Below are 10,390 nucleotides of genomic sequence, written 5' to 3'. Positions count from 1 at the left end.
CAAATGTTTTCGCCATAATCAGCAAAGCAGCATTAATGTGAAATTATTCTTGCGGGCGGCTAGCTAGCTAGCTCACGTTCAACATAAGCTTAAACTAGTTTAGCTACATTTATATCAGCTCATAAGTGGTGTGTGAAAAATATTTGTCTTAATTACGGCTACATACGTCGGTGTTAAAGTGTGAGTTATACGTTATCTTGATCGCTTTTGTTTTACACATGACAGTACTAACGCTGGCCAACATTTTAATATATTATATTATATTATATTATATTATATTTAATATATATGTTTGGGGGGGAGGGGCATAGTCCACGTCCATGTGCTTGTTACGCGTATGAAACAGGAAACATGTAAATGAACTCAGTCTGTCTAAAGTAGTTAAACCGTCACAATGTGCATTTAAAAAAGCTAGTTTCACTACATAATTCACTTTTTCTGTTCTCTCCTGCAGCTCCCTGTACCCACACCACAAACCCATACACTGATCTACACCATCATAAAACCAACGGCACTTTTAAGAGCCAAACTCAACCTATCTATCTGTCTATCTACCTACCTTTCTTATAGTTATTGTCTCTATCTTTTTCTATCATTCATTATCTATTTCTTCATCTATCCATCTCAATCTTACAATCTGTCTCTCTATCTCTGTTTGTCTCATATAGCAGCTGTTGCATATCTGTTGTGTCTGTCTGTCTGTCTGTCTGGCTGGCTGTCTGGCTGGCTGGCTGGCTGTGTTGCAATGGCAACAAAACACACCCCAGACCCCAATAATCCCACATCCAAAGAAGGGAAACGCATGGCTCTTGAGCTGAAGAATGAACACATGCTAGCTGAAGCTAAGGTTGGTGTTTTAACCCATATGACCTCATTCATTTCCCACTTGAATTTGGCACTATCTGTTATCCAAAAAATGCTAAACAGGCCAAGAGTAACTGGATTTTGGATCAATGTATAGGGCCTTTGCAAAACGGTTCATCATTACAACATGGGGGGCAGAGGCTTACTAAATAAAGCTTGTTCAACTTGTTTTACTTCATTAGTTTTATATCATATACAACTAATGAAGTAAAACAAGTTGACGGCTGGTGGAAATTATTTTAGGTGGGGCTATTGTAATGGTGAATAAACCACACGGGGAACATTTTGAGAAATTACCCCTTAAATTAAATTGGCTACACTATTTCATCGTTGCTGTTGTATGATTGGTGTTTAGCTATGGTATTTAGCGTCTACAGCACCTCCGCTTTTAGGGTTGACGTAGACCCAAACGTCGCCCGGAGGTCCCCCGTTGTTGTTGCGGGAGCTGCTGCACTAGCTAACGCTCCACTAGCTAACGCTACATTAGCAAAACAAACGCTTATTTATTTTGCAAATGGTGCGGAGGGCTTCAAACACGTTCCCCTCCACTGGTTTCAACCAAGCACTAAATTAGATGTTTTCCAACCAAATACGGTTGAACTGACACTTCCCCATATTAATTTGTAAGTAGATTCGAAGATACATGAGTTTCTGACTGCCGCGAGCTGAAGCTTAGTTGCTAGGTTACTAGCTGGGTGTTCTCCAATAAGGGGCTGGGGGAAACAAAGTTAGTGATTACTGGTTCCATATTGATTTAATTCAATACAAATTGTTGGGGGTAACCGAAAGGCTATTACCGTACTGGTTACTTTGCAGCCCAGGCATTTTCCCCAAAACACATTTAGATGCTATCGCAACACAGAAGTACCTTTCAAATCCGATCATTTTTAAGACCTTCTAAATCATATTTAAGACCTTTCTTATTTTTTTGGTTATATTTAAGACCTTTTTAAGACCCCGCGGGAACCCTGAGGAGACTAAATACGAACATTATATGCAGACACAGACATGGTTCAGAAACACAGAAATATTAAAAAACAGTCCATTAAGGCAAAACATCTAGTTTGACGGATGCTGTCAAAACTCAACTACAATAGTGTGTGTGTGTGTGTGTGTGTGTGTGTGTGTGTGTGTGTGTGTGTGTGTGTGTGTATGTGTGTGTGTGTGTGTGTGCGTGCGTGCATGCGTGCGTGCGAGCATGCGTGTGAGTGTGTGCGTTTATTTAGCACGGGCACATAGTATCTGTCCCCGGCTGTTTGAAGAGCAAACATGGGAAACAAAAGACAGTGTTTACCTCTTTGCATCCAGCTAGTCACACACACAGTTACAATCACACTCCCTGTAATCGACATAATTAATAGATAGTTTAGCTTCTCACCATCATTTGCTGTGGCCGACTGATGTTAACGATCGTAACTGAAAGGCTGCCTGTCAAACGTAAACATTCAGCCACGTGAATCGCAAACTCTCGCGATAGTTTTACACAAGACGGATCCTTTCTAGCCATAACCCTGCACCGGGCGCTGACATTGGCGCCCGGTGATCGTCAGATTTGACGACGCTGATTGGCTGAAATTATGTTTCGGAGCCATAGCTTACAGATAGCAACAGTCAGCTGCTAGTGGTTGCTGCTGCACTGGTTGAGGGCTCCTCTCTTAGCGCCCAGACGAGAGAGGGTAATGATACACGGGCAAGGCCAGGCAGGAAACATGTGACTTATCAGTAACTTTAGACATCGTAACACCATTTTAAACAAGATTTTATTGTAGATTATACATTTTACTGATACCAATTATATAATATTTACCTTGTTCATTAAAAATTCAAATAATTTTTTTAATTTAAAAATATATATATTTAAAAAAAAAAAAATAATAATTTTTATTTTTTTATTTTAATTTGTAATGTGGGAAGAGGTGGGGCGGCGCCCCTAGCGCCCCTATGGGCCGGCCGCCACTGTGTATATGGTAGGAAAAACTTGAAGCAAAAATGTTCTTCAAGTGAATGAATTTACTTTTATTTGTCCACTGTTATATGGTATCAGTTTATCAGCAATATCAACCTTACATGAGTTGTCACTTGGTCACAGAAAGCAGCTGAGGAGAGGAAACGGGCACGCTCTGTGGGAGACACTTTACAGTCCCCTAAAAGGGGCTGTGTCGGACGTGGCAAGCCGAGAGGGAGGCGTGGAGGGCGACGCCAAGGCTCAGCTACAGGTTGAAATCCCAATTATTTTACATTTTTATGAATTTACTAAGTAAATGGTTGGAAAATCGAATTAAAACACAGTAATTGCTTGTTGAGGGTCTGCAATTATTCCAAACGCATAGTGACACTACAGTCGGAGACATTCCCACTGTGGTGTCATAAGAACTATGCTTTATTTAATTTCACAAGCTTTTAAACAATAGGTAGATAATACAAATCATCAGTTATCTGTTGTTAACCCTCTGTGTGATGTTTTACAGTCACATCCCCCCCGACTGAGGGCTTCCAGTCTTCCAGTGTGGAGGTACTTCGTACTGGACCTTCAGCACAACACAAATTTAGTAAATCACAAAAATGGCTTTAAGTTTAAAACTAAAATCAATTTTTAAATAAATTGTGTTAGTGAGAGAAAATAACCTTATACGCAACTGACAGTTCAGGACTCGAACGAGGAATTTAATTCAGTAAATATATTGGCCAGTTCCATACTGAGTAAATAAATGATCCTTGATTTTTAGTGTTCATCTTAAATATAGTCATTTACAGTTAAAGTTTCCCATTCTGTTCACAGAAAAGAATATGGAGAGACTCTCTGACATTCTTTCCTCATGTCCTCCTCCTGAGCCTCAAAAAAGCTCTGCCTCATCCTGGTCTTTTCGGCAGCAGAAAGCCTCAGAGCGCTGGAAAGAAGCGAGACCACACCACCTACAATGCCTCCTAGAAAAAGAGGCTGTTGGTCAACCCCTGTGTGGCCTCTGCCACAAGCCGGCTGTTATTAGGTGAGATAACATTTACCTTTATTTAAATTACTTTACCTAATTGTAATTTTTCAGTATTAATGCTCAGTGCCCTGCTATTTAAGCTAACATGCATGACTTTTGGGATGTTAGAAAACTGGATAACTAGAGAAAACCCACATGAAAATGAAAGTAATTCTAGGATATTAGAATAATTTTGTATTTCCTCCCAAGGTGTAGAGAGTGTCTCCCCGAGGAGTGGTTCTGTGGAGACTGTGATGTACTTCATCACAAGAACCAGCCACTCCACAACAGGGACAGTTTAATGAATGTTTTTTTTAAACCAATTTGTCCAACAACGTGTGTTGTTAGAGTGGAAGGTGGATATGACACCCATGACCAAGGTATGCTCTCTCAAACTTGCATTTTGATGTTCATATAATAGTAATTAGTGCTTTTTTTTTTTTTTTACAGCTTGCATATTGCCAACTGTGAAGGCACCCAACTGCTCCTGTAAAGGCACAAACTTCACTGTGGTACCAGGCAAACCAGTGATTTTAATTACCATCAATGGTAAACAAATATATATATATATATATTTGGATTTCTATTGAATTGTTGTTATATGTTTACTGTTGTGGGCTGAGGCATTGTGCTTCCACTTGGAGTAAAACCTTCATGTAATATCTGTTCATCTTTGACTATTTGTAGATGGAACTGTTGTAAAATGTGTCTTAATTATGTCTATTTACTTGTTCCAAGGGCGTTATGACTTGCATCTGCCACTATATGTCTGTCAAACTTGCCAGCAGCAGTGGACCCCCGACTTGAAAGTCCTCCTTAAGAGTGGATACTGGCCAGCTTCGGTCAGTATTTCCACACTTTACACCTCGGACCTCCTGAGCTCCTTTGAAGAGCTCAAGGTCATCTCTCCGGGATTCTCCAGACAGGCCTTTGCAAAGCTGATGGAGCATCGCACAAAGTGTGGAGGAAGAGTAAGTGTAAATATTCTTTACCATATTATACATTTGAACATTTCCGTAAATAGACAAAATCACAGCAATATATGTAATTATCTTCCAGTCTGGACCTGTCAACGGAGATGCACTGCAGCGCAGCTTTCTCCTATGCCTCGTATGAGGAAGACCAGCTCTGCTGTGGTGCTCCTTTCATCTGCCCTGCCTGCACGCCGGAGATGTTGGCTGTTTCTGCCGATGGAAACAGGAAGCTGTATCGCTTTCGGCGAAGTGGAAGGTGCTGTTTTTACAATGTTGTTATTTAACTTTTTTGATCATTTTTTATATTTCATGGATATATTTGCTAATCTTTTTTTCCTCAGTTCTGATGGCAGCGCCTTTTTTAATGGGCCCTTTGTAGCAGAAGACAGCACGGTAGCTGAATTTGTCGACAAAATACAGAGATCACTGAAAAATGCAAGTTTTTATTCGTCATTTTACCTCATAGGTATATCACAAAAATAGCCATGTATATCCAACCCTGACTTTCTTCAAATTCAGCTACTTCTCCTTACCATCTACTCCAAAATCAGATAATTAGAACAAATGGTGTAGATCGTGATTCCATTGCTTTTAACTGATTTGTCATGATGTAATGTGTGTCTTAGACCCAGGGAAGAGGCACATGTGGGGACTCCCAGTGGACAGCAGCGAGGCAGACGTCAAGGAGGGCTTCGAAGCTGGATGAAGAAGGGATGGAGGTGGCTGTATGTCGCCATGGGTTTCTTTTGAAGGCCTTAAATATGTACAGGGTGGAGATATTTGCCTACCCCCTGTATCTTCAAAAGGAACTCATGCCAGCCAAAGCCAAGTTCTTCGCCATGGATGTGGCTTGCAAGTACTGGCCGTACATGGAGAAAGCTGCAAGTGTCCTTCCTGCTCTCCAGGAGCTGACCACCATGAAGCCATTCCTCAGTGTAATGCATGCTCGAGCCCATACTACCAAATGCGAGGTATGTGAAATATTTTTGTATCACGTACATTTAGATTTGTTATATTTATAATACTGAAGTAGTAAATATCTAAGCTATACTGTTTAGTATAGTAGTATGTAGCCTCTTTGCACAACAATTCCAGCAACCTTTCACCATTAGATTATATGGAGTGGGAAGAACCAGGAGGGAGCAGGGATGACCGCTGGGGAAGAGGTGGAGCAGGTCAACAGCTACCTGTCCCATTGTGCCCTGACAACAAAATACCTGTCCAAAGCAGGTCAGTGGAAGGTTTTGCCCTATTATTGCATACTTTTTTAGATGACACATCATAACTTCATTATTGCTTTCAAAAGCACGACTGGACATGCTCACAGTGCATGCAATGGGATGGAACAGGAAAAAAGGTGACTCCCTTCATCAGGCACTTTCCACAATATATGTGAAGGTGAGCCTCCTATTAAAGGTGTTTTTGTGTCCTTTGTCATTTGCACATGGCTTGTTGTTAATCATAGAAAGTTTTAATCTTGATAAATGTCCATCGTCTACTGTTTATCAGACTAGTAAGAGGCTCCTGGAAGAGACTGCAAGTCTTGAGGAACTCAAGACGGAGCTACATTGTGTCTCAGATGACATGGTGTCGACGTGGATTTCCGACGTGAAGGAATGGGCATCTGGTAAGCACGACGAGATAACACCAGCTACATATCATTGTCCATGACTGTTTGAATTTACAGATTTGATCCTAAAGAGCAGCCCATTTTAAGGCAATAAGGCTGATTTTTTCATGCCACGTAATGAGACCCTCACTGGATTTCAGTAGACAGGGACATAATCTTCAAGCAATAGCAAGCCAACTATGTGTCCATGTTTATCTCTGATATGTTCCAGTTTCCATAGTTGTACCATCAATTTGTGTTAAAAGGTGTTAAATATGTTGCACAACTTTGTTTCTCAAAACCGTTACGTGTTGTGTAACAGTACATTTTACTACCAATATTATTTCTACAGGAACATCAGAAACATCGGGTACTTCTGAAGACATCCTTCAAACAGCACTGCAGCAAAGCATTGAGGGGCTTTACCTAAGTGTGAGGCAGCGGAAGCAATCCCTTTACCGACAGAATGGTATAACAATATAATGTTTTAGGTTGCAGATTCAACCTACTGAATTATATATATTTTTTGCACTTGCAAATATAGTTTGTCACATATCCCTATCCCACTACTTCATGTCTTTTTCAGACAGCAGCAAGCTCCGCCATCAACTTCGAAGGAAGCTTGCAGACGACAAAAAGCGCCTTAATCAGGAGGTACTGAAGTACAACCAGCTGGTACACGACTCTGCCAGAGGCATAGATGTTGCTGCGGTGGAGCATTCCCTCTCTGGAGGGAGCATCATGTCCGCGCTGTGGCCGTGGGAAGTTCATGGCATGGGTCAGTTTTCAGATATTTCATAATAATTAATTTGAAGTTCTGTTATATGAAGGTATACCTTGCTGAGTTATGCACATATCATGTAGAGTGTTAGAACGTTCATTTACGTTACATTTGATTATTTTGAAAGTACATGTTTGGAGTTTTAAACATATTGTTATGCTATAATGAAAATGTGATTCATGTATATACTGTACATAACTGTGATTGGATTTTAGCTAACTTTACAGCCAAGAAAAATATACTTGATCAAGTCATGCTTACACGGAGACTGCAAGAGGAGAAAGGCATCCTATTGTGGGAGATGGCGCAGCATTGCACATGGTTGCAGAACATGGCAGTTGCTCTAAAAAATAAGGTGGCTGAGGAAGGTAAGTTGAAAGCAAAACTTAACCTACCTTGTAAAGTATGAGTTTTAAAGGAAAAAAAGTCAGCCCAAATCATTCTTGGTCACAGAAATTGGATGGAGTATAATGGCCTTTGCCCATTCGACCCAGCCATTTTACACAATGAAGTCCCTTGACAGTGACAATCATCTTTATATGTACATGGGAGAGAATATACTCCATTGAAGTGCTCTGGCCTCGTGAAGCAATCTTACTTTATAGTAGTATGTCCATATAACAATATTTTGTGTATTTTCAGATGTAGACAAGGGGAATGGAGGACTTGGGTGCACCCTAAGAAGGAAGCATGCTGAGGCATTGGAGAGGTTGCAGGTGGTACTGCAGCAGTACAAGATTGCTTTAGGTCTTGATGCTTGTTTCCTTCTACATGAAGAGGAAAGTCAAAGTGGCCTAAGCAGTCCAGACACCAGTGAAGATGAAGAAGGAAACATAATTCAGGTCATTTACTTATGAATTAATGTACAGTATCTTTGTTGATTTAGCCTCAACCTCGACATGTTGCTGTTACTTTTGTATTCATTAATGCTAAACATACATTGTAGATTCAAAAACCTCAAATTTGGTTTCTGATCTGCCCCTCTTTTTTGTTTCTCTGTATTTCCCCAGATTGCTGCTGCTCTCAAGCACGAATATCCGCCAAGACTTGATGTGCTATCAGAAATGTAAATAATTTACTGACTTTATATTTAGAGATTGTATTCATACTCCTCAATGGAAGATCACCCTTGAATATGTTGACCATATGACTTTTCCCTATGCCGCAGCATCAGGCCAAACATTTCACTTGTACACAACTTAAATTGTATTGAAGAAAATGCTCAGCGTCCCTGGAATGCATCCTGAGCAATGAACCATTCACTTTTGATCCTTTTTGAAACACTAGAATGTAAATTCCTAAATCTCCAAGTATATCTTGCTGGTTACAATACAACTTGGTGAGCACATCATTGTCCAAGAGCAGGAGGTCTTTCCCTTTTTTCCCAGAACGGGATGCCTATGCATTATTATTTTCGATCTCTTATAGGATTTACCTGTCATTAACTTTATATGACTGCACCTGTTACACCGCAGGCCAATAACAGCTTTCCTCTAATTGTTCTTTTTTGTTTCTTTTGCGTTACTTGCTTTAATTGCTTTGTCAGTTATATTTCCTTTTTGGTCTCCAGCTATTAACCTGATTGATTGAAGTACTTCAATCAACATGTACAATGCACAGTCTTTTAGGATGTATAAATAGGGACATTGAGATAAACAACAAATAGTTTATTTGGTGAATCACCTCATTGTTGTTCTCAAAACCAAATAATACATTGTTATAAATTGTTATATTTGATTTACACATAGAATGTACATGTTTAATATACATAGTTAAATCATAAAAAAATGTTTGTGTTGTATGATTTCTTAATACTGTATGTTATAACCGTTTGCATAACTTGATTTTATGTTCTGTTGTCCATAACCAATACAGATAGTATGATTAGAAAAAGACAGAGTAGAAAGGGTTGGATTTATTTAACCTCAGTGTGCTAGAATTTCTATAGGTGGTCCCGGGACCTGGACTCTCCCTCTGCGTCAGACGGCTACGACCCAGACCCTCCAAGCAGACAAAAGACCTAACCCAAGCAGGAGACTCCTCCTTCTCCATCGAACAGACAGGGAACCAGAGCTGAACCAACAACAACAAGACTGCATCCAGAACTATCTCCACCTGTGGCAGCCAGAACCAAATGGCATGCTGAGAGGCAGAGATCTAGTCTCATCAGTCCCTCTGACAGGGCACGAAGTTCCAAGCTGAGCCACAAGATTTGGCACAAGAGCAAAGTGTGAGACATGAGAGCAGAATCCGCCCTCCATAAAAACAGCAGAGAGACTGTAAAGGAGGAGATGAAATGCAAAGCAGTACAAGAACAGTGGCATGATGTGGACTGCAGATGTAACTGGGCCAAAGACTACCTAAAATAGTTACAGTGGATGGATTCAAGGGCTGATGACTGGGGCGAATTCAGAATCAGAGGAGTTGGCATGGTCGATTTACAATGTGAGGAGGCCGGAGTCACTGCCTGAAACCAGAGGAGACGGGAAAGGGAATCCAAATGAGTGAGTTTTCACATAAACACTAGTGCTGTAGCGATGCGTCGACGATGTCGACGCGTCGACTTCAAATATCGTTGACGACATATTTCTTCGTCGGCAAATCGCCACACACACGTGGGTCACCCAAAACAACAACAAGCAGTTCGCAATCGCACTTTAAACACTATGGAGACTGAAACGGCTACCACCTCCTCCTCACAGGAATGCGCACGAAGCCCTGCAAAAAGCCCCCAAAACAAAAACATCTCGCCCTAGGTCTTTCAAATTGAATATATTGAAATCTCCAATATCAACGTAAGAGCTTGTTCGGGGGGTGCTAACACTTAACCATAAACTTTATTGTTTACTTTCTCCGTCTTTATATGTAGATATTACTTTTCTCCGTTAATCTCCGTCACGTTGTTTCCATAGCAACAACAACTTCCTGTCAACAGCGCTACCTCTCCATTAAAATAAAAGCATATTCATAGGTTGGAACAGCCCTAGTGTGATGTGCAGCTTGAGTTCTGTGCACTTCGGTAGTGCTAACTATCTTATAGCTCTCCGTGCGGTTTGCTCGAGCTTGGTTGGTTAGTAGGTAATGTTAGCTACCTACACTGTAAAAAAAAAAAAACGTTGAAAAACAGACAAATTGCTGGTAATTTGCTGCCAGGACATTCTCCGTTATTCTACAGACACTTCCGTCAACCCTT

At 40.6% G+C, this 10,390-nt stretch overlaps 1 protein-coding gene and 1 long non-coding RNA gene across 3 annotated transcripts; both read left to right on the top strand.

Annotated features, from left to right (window-relative positions):
- The first annotated feature begins 3,823 nt into the window (after window positions 1–3,823).
- Window positions 3,824–4,697, top strand: LOC307026973. The gene is made up of 4 exons (XR_013804499.1): window positions 3,824–3,851; window positions 4,044–4,213; window positions 4,284–4,382; window positions 4,572–4,697. It is a non-coding gene; the product is annotated as an uncharacterized lncRNA (long non-coding RNA).
- Window positions 4,698–5,588: 891 nt separating this feature from the next.
- LOC307026972 (uncharacterized protein) lies at window positions 5,589–8,992 on the top strand. 2 transcript variants are annotated; one of them, XM_079695128.1, is made up of 9 exons: window positions 5,589–5,778; window positions 5,920–6,037; window positions 6,114–6,205; window positions 6,317–6,434; window positions 6,769–6,885; window positions 7,003–7,194; window positions 7,413–7,565; window positions 7,840–8,039; window positions 8,208–8,992. In XM_079695128.1, the coding sequence occupies exons 1-9, from the start codon at window positions 5,620–5,622 to the stop codon at window positions 8,265–8,267; spliced, it is 1,209 nt and encodes a 402-aa protein (XP_079551254.1). In that variant the 5' UTR covers window positions 5,589–5,619; the 3' UTR covers window positions 8,268–8,992. The 2 variants fall into 2 exon arrangements, with proteins under 2 accessions (XP_079551254.1, XP_079551255.1); XM_079695129.1 differs by lacking the exon at window positions 7,413–7,565.
- Window positions 8,993–10,390: the final 1,398 nt, after the last annotated feature.

The sequence above is a fragment of the Notothenia rossii genome, assembly GCF_949606895.1.
Source record: "Notothenia rossii genome assembly, contig: scaffold_105, whole genome shotgun sequence".
In the NCBI taxonomy this organism is placed as follows: domain Eukaryota; kingdom Metazoa; phylum Chordata; class Actinopteri; order Perciformes; family Nototheniidae; genus Notothenia; species Notothenia rossii.
This window is presented reverse-complemented; position numbering and strand designations above follow the sequence as displayed.